Raw genomic sequence first — 25,656 nt, forward strand, 5'->3', positions numbered from 1 at the left:
TTCGCACAAGCATGAAGTTAAATTATTTCTCAAATCAAATATGATGTCGCCCGTCATAACTGAACGCATGTAAAATATGTGTAAAATAGGTTATAATAAGATGTTCGTGATTTACGATATTTCGAGAGCAACACTTGAACGCATCACTTCCTGTGAAAGTGGGAGGGGAATGTTGTCAACGTGACTGTCATCAAGTAACGTCGGACGTGCACCAAGCGGCGCAGACGTCGGCCAGTGCAATCGCTTGGATTCTCACTGCTGGAAGCTCCGGGACTTTGCAAGTGGCAGGACCGGGGAGACGGACGGCGAACCCTGCAGGACGAGAAAATGCGGAAATAAGTCGCTGTCTCCGTGTGTCACCGCCGTCTGCCTTTAGTGCCATTTTGTAGCATTTAGGACAACTTACCGTACATTGTTTTATTTGATTTATTTGATCGGATTTAAAGCCACCGTCGCTAGCTAGCTTAGCAGCCGAGCGAGGCTGTCAGACGCACAGGTACCGCGGGAGAAGCGGACGAGGGCTCGGTGACAAAAGGAAGGTGGCGAGGTAGCGATGAACCGCTTTCGAAAGTGGCTGTACAAGCCCAAGGTAAGTTCTGTGGAATTCACACGTCATGACAGTCCATCGTTTAGCCATTTTGTTTGTATTTCCCGGGTGGGAGGAAGCGGCGGTGGTGTGGCTGCTTCGGGTCGGCTCGGCTCGGCTAGCCCGCAAGCATCGCTTGTGTCACACATCAGCTAACGTTAGCCGACCGGCCGGCTCTTGTGTCTTCACGTTGACATATGCAGCCTAGCTGAGCCCCCCTCCCCTTTGTTTTTGTTGACCCCTTTTGTTCAAGAGCCGCACTGGGGAAAACATGTTTGCGTGTCTGCCCAATCGCTCCCTACACACACACACACGCACTCAATACAGACGCTACACATTTTATTGTCACACGTTTTACTGCACTGTGATTGTTGACACTGCTGCGGTGAGCAAACTTGCGCTCAAGGGCGACTTTTGATTGTATTTAGAAAGGACTAATGGGCATCAAGTCAATTGCAGATGAGAGGAAAGGGTTAAAATGTATGTAAAACACACAAGCAAAAAAAAATATTATTATTTTTTAAATATACATATTTTTTAAGTTATTTATATATTCATTCATAAATGAGTTAAAATATAGTGAAAGATTAAAAAAATATCTTAATAAAATTCACTCTAATATGATGGTCACTAACTTAAAGAGTCAGTGTGCAAAATTTAGTGCCATTTAGTGGTGAACTAAACTAATTCATTAATGAAAATAAAAAAGCTATTGATTTCAGTAATATGCAAAAAAAAAAAACTGTTCTAGCCCAGCAACACACATTTTTAAAGGTACAGTCTGCAATCCCTAGCTCAATCTAGTGGTGAACTCATTCATTTAAAAAAAAAAAGATTATGTCAATAGTATGCAAAAAAAAAAAGTATTGCATAATGTAATTTTTTTTAAATAATCGTAGGTAATTATTAATTATTATTACATGTCTCATCATGTGTTTCTGCAAAGCACTTTGTGACAGCTACTGCTGTTTGAAAGTGCTATATAACATATGACTTGACTTGACTTGACTTCCTAGAGGCTGCTATGTTTTGCCGCCATGTTCCTGTTACGGATGCCCAAAGGACATCTTCGCAAACGTAGTTAGTCCTGGTGGTGCTTGTGTCGGATCCAATGGGTCGACCGCCCCTTACCTTCCACAGTTAGGGCCTGCAGGTGGTCATCGCTGAGTCCCGTGATTCGATCTATAGCCGCCTGTCTCCCTCTGCTTTGCTCTCCCTAGCGTTTACAAACTTCTCCCGCTAGCTGCTCTTGTTAGCCGCTCTGGCTAACTCCTGCTTGCCCACTTGGTAACTCACCATCGCTCGCCCACGACAAATGATAATTGGTGGTAGTCTTGTGAAGCGTGGTCTCCGAGACACTGTAGTGTTTGCTTAAAATCGTATTCTATTAGTTCACCACTAGATGTCACTAAAAGATGCACACTGTACCTTTAAAGTTGATAACTGCTTCCTCTTGGTTTGATGAGTAATGTTTAAGCTTTGGTGGATTTAAATCCTGCGTTGATGGCTAAACTCGGGTCACATTTGTACTTGTGAGAAGCCAGTGCTCTTCTAAATCTGCTGCTGTCAGGCCCAGTCATTTCTTTTAGAGTCAGGCGTTATTGGATTTGCTGTAATTCTTTAGATCAAGCAAGCAGAGCAGGTTGCGGTTACCTTGTTAAATATTCCAGCTGCAGCACTTTTGATATGTGAAAGGATTTTATTTTAGTTTCTTTTTTCTTTTCTTTTTTAAAACTTTTTAGGTGTAGGGAACTTTAACTACTTAATGCAACCGTTTGACTGTATAGGTACTGTATGTAGTAGGTACTGTATATCAATAATGTATATGGGCTGCATCATCACTATAACATTGTTTTTCACAGACTTAAAGCAGTGTGTTTCTTTGCCAGAGGTCGATAAAAAAAATCATCTACGTGGTCTAATGCTTGACAGTAATTTTCGACTTGTTCTATTTTTAGTGACCACTGTGTGAGTAACTGTCCAATTGAAAGTCTTGTGCAACACTTGTACTGTTCATTATTGTAATGTACCCTCATTTTTCAGCACCGATGAACATTTGCATAGCGCTGTTAAACTTAACAAATTAATGTGTTCAGCGTAATAAAACAGAAAAAGCAAAGCTAAAATTAAGGAGTATGCTCTCCACTCTGATTCACAGCATACATTAAAATTCATTTGAATATGTCTGCACAGTAAATTGACATAAGAACTGCTCTTAAAAGTTTCCTCAATGCAATGTAATAAACTCTGGGGGAAAAACCTGAAATATAGAAGAACATTTTTTTCTTCTTTATGAAATTTAATTTTATAAATTCTGTATCAAATTTCTATGCTGGAAAACTAATTAGCTATTAGCTTGCATGCTTTTGACAGCATATGCTCACCTGCGTCATTCTCCCTCTCTCTGTCCCCACCCTCACTGTCGGTGCAGCATTGTTTGTGGCCCACTGCTGGGCTTAGACATAAATATTGATGCACAGTTGCACGCCACAAGCATTGTCACAGTCATGAATTGGATCGCATTTAAAGAGCTGAAGCTGAACTATTACACCCTTGTCTTTTGTGCCAAGTCATTGCCATGGTAAGAATTAACAGGCAACCTATTCTCCTTCAATAAAAGCGTCAGTAATTAAACGACGAGATAACCACAATAAGAGGAAGAAGAAAACTTCTGGTTAATTAATTGTCCTGGAAATAATAATAATAGAAATATGGCTGCATCTTTTAGTCATTGATATATTAATTTCATAATAATTCATAAAATTGAGTTAAAGTTAAAAAGATCTACTGTAAATGAGTGTGATTGATTTGTGTTGAGGTCATTTTTCTGCCACTAGATGGCATAATTGCATTTGTAAGACGTTGGTGACAACGCATTTTTTGTTTCATATTAAGAGCTATCTAATCTTTACCATAAAGTAACTTGTAAAATTCTATACATTTAAAAAAAAAATTAAATTACAGCTTCACCCCAGTCTCCACAAATTTCCCCAGTACAGGCTTTCCAAGTAAGGGGCGGTCATTAATCGCACGCTAAAAAAATTAGTGGTGTGTTAAAGGAACTTTAAGTTAACTCAAAATTAACTCACTCATTTTGACACCCCTATTATAATAAACTATTTGAGCGAATGACATTGTGCCCCTGAACAGACACTGACACCCACATTAAGTAAACACGTACTATAGCATGCCATTTGGTTAGAGAATGTTCACAGAGAGTTGTTGCCTCCTTTCACCATCACAGAAAATATCAGCGCTGGACTTTTTCTGGCCAGTTAGAATCAAAAAGATGTGTACCGCTGCAAGCTCTTGGGTTACGGCTGTCGTCGTGTGTCATTTGCAGCAGCCCGTTTAAGCGTTTTCACTCTGTCACTGTTTATAACAGTGAAAGGAATGTGGACACATTTAGCCTCAATGTGAGCCATGCGCATCCTCCAAGATGGTAGAGTGGCTGTGGGTCGTTCTATCACAACGGAATCATGGCAGAGTGAAGGTGCATTTGGCTGAATTGTAATCATATGCTGAATGCTACTAAAGTAATGTCTACTCATTGTCATCCTGGATAATGGTACATTTGGAAAAGTGCATTTACTTTGTTGCTAGTTAGCAGTGCCCCCAAGTTTCTAGCCTCCAGCAGAAATAGAGAGTTTGGTACGTTGTTTCTGACTCCAGAACAAGCCCACAGTTGTATTAATTCAGTGTGTCGACTTCTGCTCCAACTGATAAGTGGCAACACAAAGGCAGTTTATCAGATTCCGTATCAGTGCTTGAAGCAGAATAGCTTTATGATCTGTAAACAGAATTTCATATCTAAAACTACACAGGTTGTCGCTTATTTTACTTCTTTTTTTTTCTTCTACTTTTGGGGCTACCCGCATCTCTTTAGATTCACACTCGCTGGTTTTGTGAATTCATATAATCTAAAATGTAACTCCTCCGTTGTAGCGCAAATCAGTCAAAACGGCCAGTTCTTGATTGTATAACCAGATTATAACTTGTTGCATAAGAGGTTTCATTTGGGCGCTGGCAAACAGGGTGACTCCACGTGACACCACGAAACAGTGTTGGCACCTGGGACACACCTTTTAATCAAATCTGCTCTCCTGTGTGTGCCAAGCACATATAGAGGTCACTGCCTAGTCCAAATGTCACATCAGGACAGTCTGCAACTCTGCATTGAAGAGGCACAGATTAAGCCATCATTCCAGATGGGTGGATCACTCTGAGTCAGTGGACTGAGATAAGTAAGTCTAGTTCTCTGATGTGGATCCAAATCTTCATCCCGCTGATAAGAATAGATTGGAACAGTAGTGATATTCCTGAGCATTCTATAGTTAGGAAAAGCAATTGTGAGTCATGCAACAGCTGTGAGGCAATCAACCAACATGACAGTTTGACCACCACCACGTTTTGATAAATAAAAAAAGTATTTTGCGTCTTGGCTCACTCTTGCTTCCAACACCGCGTCCTAAATAATAAATGATTTGATGAACCAATGTCCCCCGAAAACATTTGCATAGGATCCTTGGATGGCAGCCAGAAGGCAGCAAATGGGGCTTTGAATAAAATACAGAGGGTAGAAGTAAGGTCTCTTTTCAAGCCCTTAAGTGGGTTCAGATGATATTCAAGTGTCTGGTAGCTCTCGTCAGCTGCACGCTTAGAATGGAAATGAAGTGTAGAATTTGAAGACCTTGGAGAATGCAGAAATGACAAAAATGCTGATGCTGGTGCAGCGGCAGCCTCTCAATTTGATCAGACACGACCACTTATCGCAGAAGAGCAGGAAGTACAGAATCCTTGTGAATTGTATTGGTCTGAAATTAGTTTTGCGCCATCGCGGCTTGCATCATCTTCAGGGCAAGTCAAACAGCGGCCGACGGTTGGAGTGCAATGGCAGGCGTATGTGACACCACAAGGGACGTGAATCTGCTGAATCATGTCCTTACTGAATGCAAGGTAGATCTGTCATTGGGGGGTGATGACGTAAGTTCGAGAGCCATATAGCCGCATTAGCACTCCTTTCTGAATTTTTGCCAGGATGGCTTTACGAAGAACACAGCAGCAGTAGTAGTAGGTTGGTATTTGAAAGTTTCAAGTTGAACGTATAAAATGGAATGCACTAATTGGCTAAAATGAGTGACCGCCTGATATCAATTCCGATATGATCACACAAATTACCTGCTCGGGATCGTTTTTTTTGTGATTGGCAATGACAACAAGCTTCAACTAGCCGAATTGCGGTTGATATTGCCTGGCTTCTGATACCACCGAGCACTGTTTCGGATATGGGGACATCCAATTCCCTGCATTTTCTTTGTCTATATTGTCATCATGGTTTTGTGTCACTTGAACCGTGAAATGTGAATCCAGCCTAAATGAAGCACATATCCTGAATGCCCAAATGAGGATGAGTTTGTATTTTGGCAACAGACAAAATGCGTAGGCAAGAGGGCAATAACTGCGTCAGCTACTTGAATATAGTGACATCATTCCAGTGCAACCCACAAAGAACTCCACACAGAAGAATGTAAAGACAATCAAAACAGTAGAGTTCATGCTATTTAGTCTTTGTTTATTCTTCCTGGCATGTGGAGAATAAAAAAAAAAGCAGATCAGCACGGATCATTTCACAACTCTGTACTGTCCAAATGCATTACTGATTGGTTGCCACTCACTGTTACAAGTCATTAACATCTTTAAGCCTGGTTGCTAACATTTGAGTCATTATTTCATGCCATTTTATAGATGAAGCAGCATAAATGAAGTGTCTTTAGTTTCCAGTGCATCTTGAACACTGCCTGCCTTTCACTGAGTTTCTCCCATGATGCGGCGCTGCAGGAATTTTCCCTCTTGTATGAGGAATGCAGCAGGAGGAGGCTTTAGGAGGATGACATCTGTTTCAAACACTTCTTTTCTTTCTCGCTGCACACTGGCCTAAAAAGACCTTTCAGTTTCTCCTTCTTCTGGTTCCTCTGTGGTCACCGTGACATTTGTGTCACAGAGCTCCCCATTGTTCAATGTCGTCAACGAAAGCCTGCCTACTGGTAACTTGTGATGCCACTGCCAAATATTAGATATACAGAATATAAAAAAAATAATAAATATATTGACAATATGTTCTATTCAGCCCCACTAGTCTAAATACGGCATTCTGATTTATATTGCGTTAGTTGAATATGAGTTTAGCAGCAAAATCCAGCAGTTTTTGTCAGTATCAGAAGGCGGCCATTTTGCCACTTGCTGTCGATTGAAAATAACATCACAGTTTCTCAGGTAACAAGCAAATCAAAGCTTAGCTTAAAAAAAACAGTCTAAATACGATATTCTGATTTATATTGCGTTAGTTGAATATGAGTTTAGCAGCAAAATCCAGCAGTTTTTGTCAGTATCAGAAGGCGGCCATTTTGCCACTTGCTGTCGATTGAAAATGACATCACAGTTTCTCAGGTCTCAGGTAACAAACAAATCACAGCTTAGCTTAAAACAAACAAACAGGTGAGCTGTGATTGGTCGTTGCCTGAGCTTTGAGCAACTGTGATGTCATCAGCAAGTCAGCAGTCAACAGCAAGTGGCAAAATGGCCGCCACCTGAGATGGATAAAAATGGCTGGATTTTGTTGCATATTCCACAATGTCATGTTAATCAGAATGTCATATTTAGACTAGTGAGGTCACATATAACATATTGTCAAGAAATGTTTAAGGTTGATTAAGCCCCTTTAAAAAATAAAAAAAACACATCTTACCATATGGAAGTCTTTTGAGCAGCCTTTTTCAAAAGTACTGCATTTCTTCTCACAGTCCTGATGCGACAAGCATCGTTGCTGCGGATGACTGTATATCTCTGCATACCCTCCTTGCTGTTTGTTTCATTATTAATGAGCGTGAGTGAGGGAACAGCGTTGTGTATCATATTCAGGGAGACGGTCCACAAGGGAGCGGATCACGCAACAGGAAGAGCACTGCAAACTTGAGGGGAAAGCACCTGTGAGAGATTTCTCCATTACAGTAATACTAATGTTCCATTTGATGTCATAAAAAACGCTTTCACTACACCGCAAACAAAAAGACAAGTGTCTCTCCCAGTCCGCCCAGTCATGCTGCCCTTTTAGCGCCCGAGCTCCTGTACTATCATTTGGTTTCTCGCCGAGTGTGTGTGATGATGCGTGTCGGCATGTGGTCGCCATTTTCAAATCCATTAACCTTTCCATCTATCCGAGTCCTCCCTTGAATTTGTGTCTGCGTCAGCATAGGTTGTCTTTTGTTCTCAGAATTTGAGCGTATCTGCGATGCTATATTTTCTTTGAGGTGCAACCATAGCTAAGTGATTATTATTCTTCTTCTTTTTTCCCTCCCCATACATTGTGCAATGTGTTTCCACTCAACCTATGCACGCTTTGCTCCTCTGTGCTGTTGGTCCCAACACCTCCAGTGCACAGTGGGCGATAATGACACAAATGTGCTACCAGGGTTAGGCTCACTAATTACGCCTACTCTTCTGGGAGCTTTCACTGTATTAAAGCTGCCTAGTGACAATGAATACTAAATATGTCATTTGCATCGCCCTAAAAAAAAAAAACAATCTCAAAATTGACTTGTGTTGTCAAGAATTTGTACATATGCTGCAAAACAACTGGTGAGCGGTGTGTCCTATATACACACCGGTAAACTGGTTTGAATCTAACTCCAATACATCACTTGTATTCAGCCTATGTGTGCAAAAAAAGCATACAATTACCCCTTAATAGCCAATGCATCATTTGTAAATTAGCATGTAGCCCAGTTCTGCTGAAGAATAAACAGATGTGTCTTCATCTGACGCTGTAGTTATTTCTGTCGAAAACCTCTTTAACTCATTCACCCCCAGCCATTTTCACTGAAGCAACCCACTTCGCTCCCGGCTGTTTTACTGGATTTTGACTGATTTTGCATGGCCCAATGAATATTGTGTTCTATTGCTATAAAAACATGCAACCTACCAAAAGAAAGATTAGAGTCTCTTCTTTCATCCGGAAAAAAAGTGCATTTCTATCTGTTTCCGTTTTACAGCAATTAGCATTAGACTATAGCTAAGTTTCATCATTATTCACAAATCTGTTTAGAACTGTGGGGAAATCAGCTAGTTTGCAACATGGCCCTGCTTGATCTCTTTTGCTCTGCTGCCACCTGCTGGCCGTTTTTGTAATTACTACAATTGCTTCACCCGTTCTCTGCAGTTCAGAGGCTGCATCAAAGCCTTCTGTATGCTCTAGCATAAAAATAAAGTATAAATATGTCTTTGGGACACTTAAGACATTTATAATGGAACATATTTATATGTTTTAGGGAGCAGATGAGTTAGTGGTGGTGACGGCATCCATGCGCTTTTCTGTGAAGACTCAAAAGTGTAGTTAGGTGGTATGAAAACTGCCCCAATCTCACTGGTGTACTGTATAAGAATTGATATGCACTGGATGCTAAATCATGGTTTTAATTTAGCTGAAAGACGCCAATGGGGAAGATATAAGTAAAGTCCAGTCAAACGGATTTGTCAGTAGTTTGTTGTGATTCTGTGCAGAGGACGGACCCACAGCTTCTGGCCCAGTTCTACTACGCAGACGATGAGCTGAACCAGGTGGCCGCTGAACTGGACAGCCTCGATGGAAGGAAGGACCCTCAAAGATGTACGCTGTTGGTCAACCAGTTCCGCTCCTGCCAGGTGAGCTGGGAGGGACGAGGGGCAAGAGTATCTCGCGCTGCCTTTCATTAGAAATCACAACATCACACTGGGATAGGTGGGATTTATGTGGTTGCTGCTGAGATTAGTTTTTGTTTTAAAAAGTTCACATTTTGTCTCTTCTTAAAATGATATCTACTAACTACACTCTATAAAAGCTGTTTACACGACACCACATTGCAAATGATGATGCAAATGATGTTTTTGTCCTCTTTTCATAAATAGTCTATGCAAATGGTGCACCAACTGCTGTCAAATAAGAGGTACCATGTTAAAACATAACTTGATATTTTAAAAGGAACCCCGACTGTAATGACAAGTTTGCTCTATGTTATTTATTTGGTTGTTACTAACATAACTATGAGATTCATTTTTTCAAAAATCATTTCCAGTTTAATACATTTTGTAGAAACTTTATTTGGACGTACGTCGCAATCGCATTCAGTGCGTTGTGACGTAGAATGGCGGCAGTATTTAAAACGACCATAAAGAAAGCAAGTTAAGCCACGTAAATAACAATGGCGGCTTACATTCAAATAATGTTTCTACAAAATGGATTAAACTGGAAATGATTTTTGAAAAATGAATCTCATAGTTATGTTAGTCACAACCAAATAAATAATATTAGAGGTGCGAATCTTTGAATGTCTCACGATTCGATTCGATTACGATTTTTGGGCCTGCGATTCGATTCAGAATCGATTTTCGATTATGAACGGTTTTTGATTCAAAATGATTTGATTGACAATGATTTTTGCTTCAATTTATAGATGTGCAAGGAATTGTAATGATCTACTCCAGACTGACTCGCTAATGTTAATTAACGCGCTACTCGCTGCACTTTTATCACTCAAAAGAACTGCTCCACGCTGAAAAAAAAACTTTTATTGGAATAACTTGATCGTGACTTTTTCTTTCTACTCTCTAATATGGCTACAACTTAACAGTGTATTAGTGTATTTGGAACAGTGCATTTTAACAAAAACTATTACCATCGGGGGAGGTGTTTACAAATATAATTTTTTAACAGTTGATGATTCAATTGTATTGTGTTAAATTTAAAAACTTTCAATTGAGACGAATTGATATGACAGTGATGAATCAACACACATATTTGTATTCCACAAACCACCTGGCTGGACATTGTTTTTATAACCGACAAGCTGAAAATAGACACGGCACTTATCAGCCTCGGTCTAAAAATTGGCGAGGTGGTCTCATTGTTACCTTATCTGGGTCAAGTTTCCACATGAAGCGCGTTAAGCTGATAACGTGCGATAAGTAGTTTTGTCAGTGTGTGAGGGACTTTGAAAACAAGGAAACACTCATTTCTATTAGTTAGCAAAGGGCTTTGTGTCATGTGTTTAGTTAATGAATGTCCAACAGTGGCTTATTTCGGGAGAAACTGTTTAAAACGGCATCTTGGATATGAATATGGAACAAGATTGTTTTTCACAAATTTCTCATAGCTGTACAGTTACATGATAAAAAGTCTATCTATCATCCATCTATCAATTTTCCTTAGTGCTTGTTCTCATTAGTGAGATGGAACCTACTGGGTCGTTCCATGCCACATCAGCCCCCAAAAAATCGGAACATTTTGATCTAGCAGAATTTTCAGTGAATCGATGTGAACTAAAACAGTTCATATACTTTTTTTTTAAGGTCACATGATCCTTAACTCTTTGACTGCCAGACGTTTTCAGAAACGGGATGTCGCCAGTGCCAGCCGATTTAAGCATTTTGACTGATCTTTCAAGGTCCACAGAAAATGTTGTGTTTGGACTATGGAAACACACATACTACCAAATGAAAGATTGAACTCTCATCTTTCATCAAAAAAAAAAGTTTGTTTCTACCTTATTCCGTTCTTCAGTAATCAACAATAGAAAATGGTTAGTTTCACCGAAATGCTCTGTTTTGAAACAAAAAGCGGAGAAAAAGAGCTTTTTGTGAAACGATGTTATTTCATGCACTCTAGTGAATTCTACACTTTTTTTTGTCCACGAATGATGCCACAAACACCTAAATAGTGCTTTACTTCTGTAATACACCACCACCAACAATGAAAAAGTGTTTTTAGATTGCAAAATACGTTTATTTCCATTCAACAGTGTAACAATTTGACAAAACAATTTCGCAAACTATTTACAAATGTGTGCAACTGTGGTACTACTTACAATTATGTGGATGTTTCAAATACAGTTTTTCTTTTTGTAACACTGCCCTGCGTGCAAGGAGACGGAGCAGGATTTGCACAACAGATACGTTTCACTTCGATTGCCCGTTTCGCGTGCAGATGTTACACTTTCTTGACGGCCTTTTTTTCCGGGGAATAGCAAGTAGCAGACTGTACCCACTCCTCCGATGAATATGCATTGGACTCGGGGCACTCTTCGTTGTCCGATTGAACGTCCGCCTGAGCGTGCTCGGTTGTGCTCCGCGTTTTCCGGTGTTAGCATTGCTAGCCCGTGAACCTTTATGACGTCGTCATAGCCGCCGCATCAGCGCTTCCAACTTCGGCGTCAACCTCGGAGTCACCATCATCATCATCGATGATGATCATCGTCGTCATCAATGTGCTCTTTAGCGTTGGTCGATGCCTTTCGTCTTTGAAAAAAATTCCCAAGTGTGAGCTGCTTGCAACCGGTCACCATTGTTCGCTTCCTCGGCCATCTAGCTCCGCCTCACATCTTCTACTGCCGCGTCAACGCTTCCAACCTCGGAGTCACCATCATCATCATCGATTATGATCGTCGTCGTCATCAATGTGCTCTTTAGCGTTGGTCGATGCTTTTCGTCTTTGAAAAAAACTGCTCGAGCGTGAGCTGCTTGCAACCGGTCGCCATGTTCTCTTCCCTTCCCCAGCCATTGTCCCCTCTAGCTCCGCCTACCCAATCTTGTCAAAAGAGAGTCATTGCTGCCATCTAGGGGCCAAAAATAGTCATTAGGCTAACTAGATCTGCTTGTAACTTTCACTACAGCTGGCCAAGGCTTTCCTCCACCCGTTTAAAATTTTTTTTTTAAAAATTGGATGACGTCTTTTAACGTCATTGGCGGCACTCCGTAGGTTTTTACTTGACGTCTTTTAACGTCCATGGCAGTCAGAGTTAAAATCAAATTATAGGTCAAAAGGTCAATTCACTAAAATATGCACCAATCATCTAAATGATGGCAGATTTGGATTTTTTGTTGGTTTGTGCGCATGCATGTATAATAAGTCTGTGGGTGTCTTAGTCTTCATTGTGTTGGTGTTAGTGTGCATTGTTAGCTCTGGCCGCGGCCCAGATGTACATGATGATAGAGGTAAATGGTTAGAGTAGTCTTTGTGCGGTCAGGGCTGAGAGGCGCTTGGAGGGCAAGGCTCCGCGTGAGTGATGGATGCCATGCTGCATCATGCTGCGAGAGCGGCAGGTGGGATTGGGAAGTCGTCATGTGGCCTGTTGTGCTCCAGCAGCCCTCCTAGCGCCGCTGCACACCAGGCAATGCTTAATAAGGTCACCGCTTGACCCCCAACTGTTCTTTTACCTTCTTCCTTTGACAGTGTGTTTATTTTTATTTAGCATGCTTTTATATGTTTGTTTTTTTCTCAAACGTTCCTCCTGAAAGCTTTTGACAAATATATTAGGCAGTGATACCCGACAGCCTGGGGCACCAATAATAGCAGATGAAACCACTCGGGCCAACAATTTACACTTGAACCGGCCCCCAAAGCTATCAGCGAAGTCTGCCTGAGCGCTCTGCAATTTTTGTGTGTTTTATATTTTGAGACACGGGTGATGAGGAAGGTTGAAAGACAAGCAGGGACGAAAATAGAAGCTGAAAGGAAGGATGACAAAAAAAAATGTTGTCAAAAGAGGATTTGCAGCCGGTCCTCGATGGTTATCGCCAACGTCCCCTGCTACGAGAAGCTTACAGACACACCAGCAGCTCAAAGCTGTAAAGGAATCAATGGTCAAGCTTTTCCGTCTCAAATCTTTTTAATCTTCGTCCTCTGGGCGTGCAGAGAAAGACGCAGTGCTGCGCCTGACAAGATTACAGTGCACAGTGCTGCCACAGTTGAGTGAAAAGCTCATTGTAAGTCATTGTTATGGCTCTTGTACATGCCAGAGGCACATAAGCTCTTGATTAGCTCTCGCGGTGTGTGACACAGTATTTTCACAGCTTGAATTATGAGCCTCATTTTAGTGTTTTTATTGAACGCCAGCGACCCTAATGGTGTAATACCCTCGTCAAAGTGCCTTCATTCACCTCCCAATCAATGATCTTGAAAAAGATGTCATTAGCATTCATGTTTTGTTCATGACGCTTTCGTGACTGCAGGACAATGTGCTGAACATCATCAACCAGATCATGGATGAATGTATTCCCTGCGACCGAGCCAACAGAGACTTCTGTGTCAAGTTCCCCGAGGAGATTCGTCATGACAACTTGGCAGGCCAGCTCTGGTTTGGAGCTGAGGTACAGTATTCTTTCAGAATCAATCTGGAGGAAAAACAAGCCTTCGGGAAGACTCCAAAATACTGTTTATTTCACGAGGACAAGTTTCCCGTGTGGAAATGTGTGACATGAGATTGTTAAAGATGTTCCCGCTCTTGTGCAGTGTTTAGCTGCAGGCTCCATCATCATGAACAGGGAGATCGAGAGCATAGCGATGAGACCCTTGGCAAAGGACCTGACTCGCAGCCTGGAGGAGGTACGCAACATCACCCGAGACCAGGCCCTGCGAGACCTCAATTTCTACGCAGACCGCATGAAGGACGCACTGCGACATTTCGACAGCCTTTTTGCTGAGTTTGAACTCAGGTAAATTAGAAGCAGACCTTCTTGGCTGTCGTAGCGCAAATAATAATTCACATTTGCCAACAACAAACCTTTGACTCGACTGCAAATGTCATTGCTTGCTTTTCTTGCATCGCAGCTATGTGTCAGCCATGGTGCCTGTCAAGTCTCCCAAAGAATACTATGTGCAGCAGGAGGTGATTGTTCTCTTCTGTGAGACGGTGGAAAGGTAAATTCCCAACTTCTCAAACTTTTTATGCCAAGTTCCACATATAAGGAAATCTTAGCTCTCCAGGTACCAGCGTCATGACAACATTTAAAATCCAATGGTCTGCATGGATCAGTGGTAGAGTGGTCGTCTCCCAACCGTGAGGTCGTGGGTTCAATCCTCAGCCCTTGTGACCATGTCGAAGTGTCCTTGAGCAAGACAGTGAACCCTGATTTGCTATTCATCCATTACAATCAACCTCTACATGATTTCCACCCTTCTTAAGACTTGTTACACTTAAGAAGTTTCATTTTAAAAAATGCAGAATGACTACGGAGCTAGTGATTATATAGTAATTTCTGGAGTATAAGCTGCTACTTTTTTCACTTGCATTTGACCCTGCGGCTAATATAATACAAAGGTGTGGCTTATGCATCAAATCACAAGGGGGCGCACTACAAAGGAAGTGCAAGAGCGTCAGGCAGAGCAAAACAAACCAAGTGAGCCCAAATACAGTAGGAGAGACAGAACAAGAGCGAGACAATTTGCGCCCTCATTATGGAAAACAAAGTAGCAGGAACCCGGTGCGTCTTACAGTCGTGTGCGGCTTATATGTGTAACAAACTTGAGTATTCCCCAAATTTAGCTGGTTAGCTAATTGCTGTAGGCTGCGTTCATAAATTAATGGAAACGTCCGCTTGAAATTTACGTTTCAAGTTTTTCTTTTTAGTCTTAAAATGACTTACCTTAACCAGGAACTAGTGTTGTTTTGTAGCCAAATTTACAATCCTAATGGATTAAAGTACCTCATAAATCCCTGTAAAACTAAGTAATATGACCACCATCGCATCTTCTTCGGTGTCAACAACTTATTTTTGTTTGCCAACCGCCAAGAAACAGAAGAAGTACGCTTGGAGCGTCTTTCAGAACGCACCCACAATGAGGGAACGGGGATTTGGGGGTCGACAAGCATTCTAATGTTCAAGGTCTTGGTTTTTGTGAAGCAAATTTCCCCTCTAAAAAAATTGACAGTTTTGACTGGTCTGACTTAGAAGGAAGAAAATAGCAAGGTAAAGTAGCATTTGATGAAGTTATGGTCACAAATAAAAATCTGCTATACAGTGAATAACCGAACCGCAAAGTAGCGAGAGAACACTGTACATTGCAAATGGACTGTGCTAAAAAAAAATTATGTAACACTTGAAGAACTGGTATACGTATACAAAATACTAGGGGTGTCAAAATGAGTGCGTTAATTTTGAGTTTAATTTTTTTTTTCTTTTAAACATGCGATTAATGACCGCCCCTTACTTGTAAAGCCTGTACTGGTGGAATTCTAGTCGCAGCGCAGCAGACACGTCCACATCAAAATTTAGCAGTAATATATTTAACTCTTTGACTGCCAAAAATGTTAAATAGCGTTTAGTAAAATCCTAGGGAGGAGTGCCAAAGACGTTAAAAGATGTTTGTTTCAAAACAGAGGTGAAACTAACCATTTTCTATGGTTGATTACTGAAAAACGGAATAAGGTAGAAACAAACTTTTTTTTCTGATGAAAGATGAGAGTCCAATCTTTCATTTGGTAGTATGTGTGTTTCCATAGTCCAAACACAACATTTTCTGTGGACCTTGAAATATCAGTCAAAATGCTTAAATCGGCTGGCACCCACGGCATCCCTTTTCTGAAAATGTCTGGCAGTCAAAGAGTTAACAGTAATGCATATATTTGTGGAGATTGGGGTCAAGTTGTATTTTACAATTTTAAAAATGTGCAAAATGTCACAAGTTACTTCATAAAAAAGATTAGATAGCTCTTAATATGAAAAGAAAAATGCACTGAGCTGTCACCAACATCTTACAAATACAATTATGCCATCTAGTTGAAGAAAAATAACCTCAACACAAATCGATACATTTTTTACAGTACATCTTTTTAATTTTAACTCAATTATTATTATTATGAAATTACTGTATCATGGACTAAAAGATGCAGCCATATTCTTATTAGTTTAACTTTGCCCCCAATTTTATGTTAACAAGAGTATGAAACTTAGAAAAAAGTTTTATTGTATATTTAGAACAGATATAGAATTTGCGATTAATCGTGAGTTAACTATTGAAGTCAAGCGATTAATTACGATTCAACATTTTAATTGCCTGACACCCCTACAAAATACTGACCTCGTCTGTCTTTCCCTTCTGTCCCAGGGCGCTCAAACTGGGCTATCTCACACAAGACATGATTGATGACTATGAGCCTGCGTTGATGTTTACAATTCCCAGACTAGCCATTGTATGGTAAGTGTTGCCCGTCTTCACCAGACTTCCCGCCTCGCTCCTCCTTCCAAATCTCCATTTTCAATCTATTTTCAGCGGGTTGGTCGTGTACTCAGAAGGACCTCTCGACCTTGACCGAAAATCAGAGGACATGTCTGAGCTCTTCCGGCCTTTTCGTACTTTACTTAAGAAAATCAGGTACAGTTAATGAGTGCCAACATAAATTCTTCATCCTTAAATTTAAATTCTACTCTTTTTCTTTCTTTTTCAGAGACCTGTTGCAGACTCTGACAGAGGAAGAGTTACTGATGCTGGAGCGGAACCTCTGTATCTCTCAGGATGGCGAGTTACCTACAGGCCAGGAAGAGGAGGAAGCCACAAGCAAAACACCAGCACCTACACAAGAGTCGTCCTGCAGCCCCACTAATGACACCTCCAAGGCGGACGGTGATGAGCAGCAAAAGCATCTGTCTCTGTTTGTCTGTCCCAGCCACGAGGAGGATTTGGCGCAAGTGGAAAAAGGCTGGGAGGAGGTGGACCCCGAGAAAGGGGAGCAGGCGGAAGACTTGCAGTGCGAGGAGGCCGAAGAAGCTGAGCTTGCTTGTTCCATGCAATATGATGAGGAAGAACTGGAACAGCTCAACATGATGGTGTACCGCGTTGGAGACGAGATGTCAACTCTGTTGTCGCCTCCCAGCCAGGGTCAGTCTCCGGCGCGCCGTCCCAACACAGGCGAGGCAGGAGGCGCCAGTGGGGCTTCCAGTACTGATGTCTCCCCTCTCAGAGTACTGAAGGGACGAGGAAAGACGGGTGTCCGTTTAGAGGAGGAAGACAGGGTCTTCTTCATGGAAGATCTGGACCCAGCAGGAGACGGCGTTACCAGCATATCACGAAAAGTCAGTAGTTGTGTTGCCTCGCCTTCTAAAACCCCAAAGTCTGCTCATCCGTTGCAGCGTAGTCCAGATGTGCGGCCGGACGTGGTTCGCAACGGTTGGCTCCCCGAAGGACCTTCAGATCAGCCTCGTCTACAACCACGCAGTAAGAACACACCATGTCTCAATGCGACGCGCCCTCCAACGCGCACATCCGCTCCCGGCTCCGAACCGCTGCCTTACACCAACGGCTGGGAGATGGGCTTAGAGAGCGCCGTGACCGAAACGGCGGAGGTCATCGCCCATCGTATGGGCGGCATGAAACTCTCAGCCACGGTCATATTCAACCCTCGCTCCCCCAGCTTAACGGAGCTGGCGGTGGACAAGATGCTTCTGCCTCGGCCCGCTCCGTCTGAGATCGATCCCTGCGGCCCGCTGGTGGCCACTCACTGCTTACTTAACTCTTGCGTCTGCTGCGGGAGCTGCGAAGACGCCCATGAGGACGGCATCACCTCTGAGACCGCAGGGCTCGGGTTAGGCCTCGCTCTAAGAACAGATAAGCACTGTAAAACCACGGCCCCCGGCGCTGTCATCCAGTCCTCCGCTTGCCGGCTGCCCCCGCGAGGCCGCGAGTGCTTCAGCAGAAGAGAATTTTGCCAGCTGTCTCACGCTTCTTCCCGCTGCTTGAACGAGCCCCTGGAAGAGGAAGGGAGAGCTGAACGTTGTGAAAAGTGCCTGGTGGGCGATCCACGGCCGGGGAATCTCACTCAGAACTGTGACAACAGCATAGAGGGCGAACCCTCCACATGCTGCCTGGAGAGAGCTGAAACGAGGCAACACGCGACCGGAGGCTTGCTAAGGGACAAGGCGGCGGACAAGGACAAGCAAGGAAATAAGGAATCCAAAAGGGACACCAAAGAGGACAGCAGGAAGGGCTCCAGGTAAGTTGTAAATTGATTCATGTCATAATGAGCATTTGATTTGGACTTATTTCATCATATCATCAATTTATCATTTGTGAGTTTGACTTCTTCCTACTCTCTTTTTCGGACTAGCAGTCATTTGGGATATTTATATTTTCGATTTTTTTGGGTGGGGGTTCTTGTTTTTTGACTGCACGTTCAAAATAATCTTCAATCAATTTAATATTTGACTGAACTTTTATTTTAATTTTATTTCTTTGTGCTTTTATGTTTTCTTTCCTAATGTTTTCAATATTTCCTCTCTGTACTGTTGTTTTTAGCCTTCACAACTCCCCCCTCAGCTCTTTGTCAGGTAGTGACTGTGAGAGTGTGTCGGTCACCACATGTAGTCTATCCAGCAGTGTTTACACTCCCAGGTAACTATAAGCAGCATCATATGCTAGTATAGTACTATTTAATTATGGGACAAAGCAGCAGATGATGTTTTCCTTCAGTCTTCATTTATGATATTCAGTTGTCTTTGCTGTCTTAAATCGCAACATCTTCACTCAATGAAATATGGATGGAAGGTGTGAATAATGTAGGGGACAGTTGAGGGGGGTATAAACATCCTCTCCTGCTCTGTCTTCCATTGCTTCCTGCAGCCCCGTCAGCAGCCTCACTCCCAGCTCAGGCACGTCAGAGGACCTGGACCATGAGGAGATCCGGCTCGCGCTGCAAGATGCCAAGATGGCTGCCCGAAATAAGATTCGCTCACGCTTCCACAGCAGCAGTGACCTCATTCACCGTCTCTTTGTTTGTATATCAGGTAAGGTGTTGCACAGCTCACCTGTTTGTTCACAAAAAAAAAAAAAAACAATATCACAAATGATTTTTAAAATGTGAGAGACCCCCACACTATACGAGGAAAAACTTTCCTTTCCACACGCATAACGATACCTCCTCAGATAATCAATCTTTTCTCCTCTCCGAAACTGTTTGTTGCAGTACCAAGACTAACCTGTGTGAGGCAGTGTGGTGCCACATGGCATCCACGCTGGTCAGAAAACCCAAAACAAAACAGAATAATAGTGTATGCTATGGATAAAATAAAATAAAAATAGTCGACGTGGTATAAAAAATGACTGCAATTTTGGAATCAGCATAACAAAATTGTATTATTAAAATGGTTCCCCAGTGTTATTTAATGAGACAAATAAATACAAATCCATTTTAAGTAACCCATTTTAAGAATGAAAGTAGCTGAATTAATGCCACAAATACTACAGCTGGCTTAAAGAATGAAGCAGGCCATACTTTGCCCCTGCGTTATTCAAACTCCCTCAACTCACCCATTTGCTCCTCTATTTGTGTCCGGCCACAGTGCGAGCTTCCTAATTGGCTGTCGTCGCGTTTCACATCACTGTCATGGAGTCTGTGGCTCGGTCCAACTCTGTGTTAACCACACACATAAGGATTGGCCATCAAATATTGAACAGTTTAACATTTACAATTACCATCCCGACTATTTTCCGAGCAGATCAGAAAGGGGAAAAAAAACTTCTTAGCAAACCCCCCACCACAGGATAATTGCCCGGGATCATCTTTCAGAGACATCCGAGAATCGTCCTTTTGCTGACTTTGATTGCACGGAAGTGTAGATGGTGAAATTTTGCCTCACTTCACCTGCTCTTTCCTCTCATGATTTGATTTTCTTTGTTGGGGGTGGGGGGTGTATAGGTGTTGCTGATCAGCTGCAGACCAACTATGCCAGTGACCTTCGCAGCATCCTTAAGACGTTATTTGAGGTCATGGCAACTAAGTTTGAGCAGGGAGATAACGATAAGCAAAAAAAAGGTAAGGATCGTGTGTTGGGCATAAAGCTTTCAACTGTAATTTGGGGGGGGGGGTGTATATATTAATTATGCACAACTTGGTTTTAGTTTGTTTCTCTGTGGTGCCCAGCAGGCCCTGTTCTGCGAAGTGCAGTACTAGAGGACTGCGCTCTGTGTCAGGAGACCATTTCCTCATCAGAATTGGCAGCCAAGGCCCGCGAGGGCCAGTTTGAAGGTCAGCACATCCACAAACATACAGAATGTAGTTGAAATGTCAGCCTTTCCTTCCTCAGATGCCGCCAAATTGAGGCTCTCGCGGTGGAAAGCCGGCCACATGCGTGATTCGGCAGCTAGTTCGCATGAGTTGTCGACCGTCGGCAACTTTTGGCTATGATTCCAAATGTTAATTCACAAGTGAATGGCGTGTCAATAGCACCGTCTTTTATATTCAAGTTGCATGATCTTTCACAAAAATAAAATAAAAAATGCTGTTTAGGAGTGGTCAACAATCTTTTTGAAACTGAATGCTACTTCTCAGGTACTGATCATTGCAAAGGTCTACCAGTTTGATACACACTTCTGAAATAACGTGAATTTCTCAAATTACCTTTAGTTATTGTTATTATTAGTAATTATTGATATTCGTCCTTGGGAAGGCATAGATCATGCTAATGATATCTCACAATGGTTTAACAATGTAACATTGATAAATATGATTGGTTTCTATAAATATCTATCTACTAGGCTTTACATTTTCAAAGGATCACTTTTACACTTCTTGGGGGCCAATATTGGGCATTTTGACGAATATCGGTATCGGCCTTAAAAAAAAAAAATCTGATGGCCGATACCGAAGGGAATAAGCGGTTAAGAAAATGGTTGGATGGATGGAACTATTTATTAAAATTTTCAGTTAACTTTATAAGAGATGCTGCTGACCCTGGGAACCTTCTGAACCATTTGTTTTTGTTCGACATTAAAACAAAGAAATGTGAAAGTTAAAAATTTCAGGTATTTTAAAATTTTGGAAAAAAATATTTACTGTAGAAAATTATTTGTTTAAGTTTCTATTTCAATTTTTAAGACGTACGCATAACCTTCCGTGGGAGCTCCCTGAAAATTTTGTTAGAAATTTAAAAGGATGCCTATTGTCTAAGATAAAGGGAAAAAAACGTATACATTTTCAAAAGTCAGAAAAATAGTTCAATAAACATGCTTAAAGACATTAGAACAAAGTCAAGATTTAAATTTTTTTAACCCCAATATACCCCGCCCCTTTTTTTTTTTTTTTACTCAAAATGAATGAATATCTGCTCCAAATATCAGTTATTGGCCTTCCTGACTACTAATAATCGACTTTGGTATTGGCCCTGAAAAAAAAAACATATCTTTACTAGGAAATCACAATTACCCATCACCTGTGGGCTATTTTTAGGACATGCCTTGCGGGCTACTCGTGGTCGTTGGAAGTGACCTGGTGCCCGTTGACACCATGTTAGGGACCGCTGATGTAATGTTTACCGTATACAGTACAGTACTCACAAAATGTTATTTGACTTTTGTATGGAATTTCCAAATGAACCTAAAATGCACCATAACCTTTACAGGTGAACTTAATTTGACTTATAAACCAAAATTAATACAGTTAATTAAATTTGTGGACTTTGTTGTAGATCCTCCTGACTGGGTTCCAGATGAAGTGTGCAGCTCCTGCATCGCCTGCAAAGCTCCTTTCACCGTCATCCGCAGGAAGCATCACTGCAGGAGCTGTGGAAAGGTACGAACCAAGGTTCCGTCCTTCAATGTGTCGATGCCACAACCCCCTAATGTTACCTTTTGCTCCCCTCAGATCTTCTGCTCTCGCTGCTCCTCCCACTCGGCTCCGTTACCCCGGTACGGCCAGATGAAGCCCGTCAGGGTGTGCACGCACTGCTACATGTTTCACGTCACGCCTTTCTACAGCGACAAGGCCAACATTTGAAGCACAGGCCACACACTGCCAGAGCAAAAATGACGCAAAGACACCTTCACAGTCAACGTACGTGCTTGCAGAGTGAGAGGAAGGGGAAGAAACCAAGGGAAGGTCTCACCTGTTTCCCGCGTCGTTTCCTGGAACAGACACACTATTCCCCACATTTGACTGTGAAGGTGTAAAAGGAGGCAATCACAGACTTGAAACTGGCTTTGTGCAGCACAACATGAAAACAGGCCACCTTAGGAGTTTTATTGCTTTTCATGTACAAATGAATGGACTTCCTTATTCTACAGCGAGCTTCCAACATTTGTGCCGGAGCTCCCACGGGGCTCGGATTAGTCAAAGAATGTAAGTCATGATAAGTATGTAAATAAGGATCATTTTGGTTATAACTATACCACAATGTCGGCTGTTGCTATTCACACGTGAACTGGGCAGAAATCCGCTCCACGCTTCCAGTCGCATTTACACAATAGCGATGAGATAGCTTTTGTATTGGGATTTTGTCACGCTTTTGATGGCAGTGAATGTTTAATGGGTCAAGACTTTATGGGCTGTGCCCATTGTGCACTCTGGATAAAAGGGATCTCGTACTTATCACCACCGTCTGGTCTGGAAGGCCCTCTAGTGGAGAGTTGACCTCTCTTCAACACTTTTTCAATTTGACCCGAAAGCCTTCTTCCGCAGGTGCTGACTTTTGCTGACTCTTGGCTTTTCTTTTCATTCTAGTGCAATATTCTGACTACTATAACCAAACGAGCCATTTCATGTAAGTGCAACGGTGTTCATTAGCTAAATGATTGACATATCCCTGGCGTCAGGCCCAAACCTTGTACTTCCAAATTCGGTACTTTTCAGGAGACCCCCAAAATGCCATCTTTGTTCAGCCTTTAATATTGCATCATCATAGAGAGCAAACTCATTTTTCAACACTTTAGAATGGTCAATAATTCGTAAAGATGTCACCTGCACATGTGGACTGACCAGAAGTATAGATTTTTGGCAAAATAAAATAAATTTGCAGAATTGTCTTAAAGGAGCATTGTGGAATTGGACACTTTTTAAAAAAAATTTTTTTTTTAACTCATGACACCTCTGGCCTAAAACGTACTGGTAGTCTGTATTAAGCTCGTGCAATGATGCTCTGTGTGCGAGTAAATGCGCTCAAATAAACTTACCCACCCCCCAGTTTTCTTGGAATCTGAGCTGGAATTTGTGCTTGAAGCCGGCCTCTTGTTTTTTGTTTTCAGTTTCCATCCTAATTGTGTCGTACGCTAACATTAAAGGTCCGCAGGGACGAGCATGACGTCTCCCTCCACCCCTCCTCACCTTCAAGAAACCGAACGCTCCACACTAAAGGGGCGATACAATTACTCATCTGGGTATTGGCGTATGCGTGATACAATAAATTCTTTAACATTCAAATTTTAAACTCCACAATGCACCTTTAAGATATTGATGTTAACTTGAGGTACGTCACACTAGACGCACACTTTTGTGCCGAATCCGGTCTCATTTGTATATCAAGTGCTGTTTGCTAAATATCTGCTTCCTTTGCGGTGACGAGCAATGTTCCACACTGATCATCATCATCATAATCATCATCATCATCATCATGTTGTTACAGTATATTAGGTACCGGTACACGAGAGTGGGCATTGTGTTATTCTGCTGTAACTCAAAGCAGCTTCTCAGGCATTTCATAATCAGGAACATGCTCTACTGTTGAATCTAAAGTTCAACCTCACTTAGGAAGGGTCTTGCTTTTTCTTTTATAAAGAACAAAAACGGCATATGGAGCTAGATCAATTTTATGTATATAAACGGAATCATGCAGTAATTTAAAGGCGCAATATTCTATTATTTCAGAGATTGGTCTTATTTTGTAAAATGACGCTACATTTCCTTGATGGGAGCTGTGTAATTTTTTTTAAACGATGTTATATAGTTTTAAATGCAATGTAAACGGAAATAAATGATTTCCCCCGTTTTAAAACTTTTGACTGGTCATTTGTGTGTATGCGCGTGTATTATTTTTATTTTTACTGTTACTTTTCTCTTATAACAGTATGAAGATATAGCTTTTGGTTAAATTCACAATGCAGTAGTGAAACCAATTGGTAAAACTGAACACACAGGAAGTTAAGTGTTGCACTAATTTGTTTTTTGCATTGCATCACACCTGAACTGGCAGTGCGTTACATTTTTGACCAACATTTCTTAAAATAAAAGTTGTGTTTTGAAAGTCTGCTGTTCTATTACGTTAGTGCATTTAATTTAAAACTTGTAGGTTGTAAAAAAATAAAGTTACCTTGCCACACATGCTGGTTTATGTAGCGGTACTTAATTAATCCTTTACTAAGAACTATTAAGAACACTAGATCAGCAAATATACAAATAACCTACAAATTACATCACTACTGTAATCCCTAATTTATGCCTGCAGAAATAGCTATGTTATTGTGTCTGTAAAGATGGAGTTTTCATCTCAAGTGATATCTAAGGACAATGAATGAAGTGTCCGCATATTGACAAGAGGTGGCAGCATTTCGTTCATTTGGTTAAAAGTGGTTTTCATCAGCACCCTCCGCCCCTTTCAGGTGAACGCTCACTCTTCGTCCCATCCTCGGCACTGGTTTGAAACCCTAATTTCAAACACTAACCATAGCAGAATCCCTATGTTTTCACACCTAACCTAAGTTTGAACCCCCAATCCTAGTTTAAAACCCTACTTTGAAACCCAATTTAAAAATGCAAATTTGAAACCCTAAATCAAATTTAAAACCCTACTTTGAGATCCTTGCATAAGTTTAAAACTCTAAAACCCAAGCCTTAGTTTAAAGCGTTAGTTTCCACAGTCAGTGCTAGTAGTAAATCAGCAGTATATAAAATGGAGTGTATCAATGTAAAAATAGTTTAATGAAAATTTGCCACATTTTTTAAAATTAAAATTGTAGGAAAATTGCGTGTTGCAAAGATATCACACTATTTAAAAAAAAAAGCCTTTAATATCTCACTAACAACTTTTTGTTTTTTCAACAATCACGCCAAGCTGAGCTTTAGACCATTTTTTTGATATCCTTGAAAGATGCTTAATGTCTTAGCATACATATGTTATCTTACAGCATATAAAAATGGTTTTAGCATGTTTTATAAATATAGGGGGGGGGGGGGACCGCTTTGAATCGTAGCAAATGTGCGCTGACCGCTATTTAGTATTTAACATGACTCTGAATGTGATTGGTTAGTTCTGAACACAGACGCATTTCATAATGTAATAAGAGGGTGTGCACACTTGTGCAACCCTATTATTTTATTTGTTTATACTTACTTCCCCTCTTGAAAATATTTACCTTGTAAAAACTTGGAACATGAACACGGGTGTGTAGACTTTTTTTTTTTTATCGCGGAGGGTGGGACTGGAACATGTCTCCGGCGATAAACGGGGGTTCACTACACTCCATCTGTGCGTTTTTACCCGCGAGTTTTGGGGGGAAATTAACG

At 41.4% G+C, this 25,656-nt stretch overlaps 1 protein-coding gene across 4 annotated transcripts; it reads left to right on the top strand.

The window, feature by feature from the left end:
- Nucleotides 1–183: 183 nt before the first annotated feature.
- Nucleotides 184–24,146, top strand: zfyve28 (zinc finger, FYVE domain containing 28). Of its 4 annotated transcripts, none has more exons than XR_013290936.1 (14): nt 184–589; nt 9,143–9,283; nt 13,625–13,762; nt 13,905–14,107; nt 14,223–14,312; nt 16,500–16,589; nt 16,665–16,766; nt 16,840–18,381; nt 18,684–18,779; nt 19,008–19,171; nt 20,083–20,199; nt 20,286–20,412; nt 21,851–21,954; nt 22,027–22,069. XR_013290936.1 is itself a non-coding variant. In XM_077555414.1 (14 exons), exons 1-14 carry the CDS (start codon nt 554–556, stop codon nt 22,156–22,158), a joined length of 3,060 nt encoding a protein of 1,019 aa, XP_077411540.1. In that variant the 5' UTR covers nt 184–553; the 3' UTR covers nt 22,159–24,146. The 4 variants fall into 4 exon arrangements, 3 of the variants coding, with proteins under 3 accessions (XP_077411540.1, XP_077411541.1, XP_077411542.1); XM_077555414.1 differs by having other exon boundaries at nt 20,308–20,412; nt 22,027–24,146; XM_077555415.1 differs by having other exon boundaries at nt 20,311–20,412; nt 22,027–24,146.
- Nucleotides 24,147–25,656: the final 1,510 nt, after the last annotated feature.

Source organism: Vanacampus margaritifer, chromosome 1, assembly GCF_051991255.1.
Source record: "Vanacampus margaritifer isolate UIUO_Vmar chromosome 1, RoL_Vmar_1.0, whole genome shotgun sequence".
Taxonomy (NCBI): domain Eukaryota; kingdom Metazoa; phylum Chordata; class Actinopteri; order Syngnathiformes; family Syngnathidae; genus Vanacampus; species Vanacampus margaritifer.

Coding starts and splice junctions, on each gene's coding strand:
- zfyve28 (XM_077555414.1), top strand. CDS start 554: ATGAACCGCTTTCGAAAGTGGCTGTACAAGCCCAAG. Junction 16,590..16,664: donor CCCAGACTAGCCATTGTATG/GTAAGTGTTGCC, acceptor ATCTATTTTCAG/CGGGTTGGTCGTGTACTCAG. Junction 20,200..20,307: donor TAACGATAAGCAAAAAAAAG/GTAAGGATCGTG, acceptor TGTGGTGCCCAG/CAGGCCCTGTTCTGCGAAGT.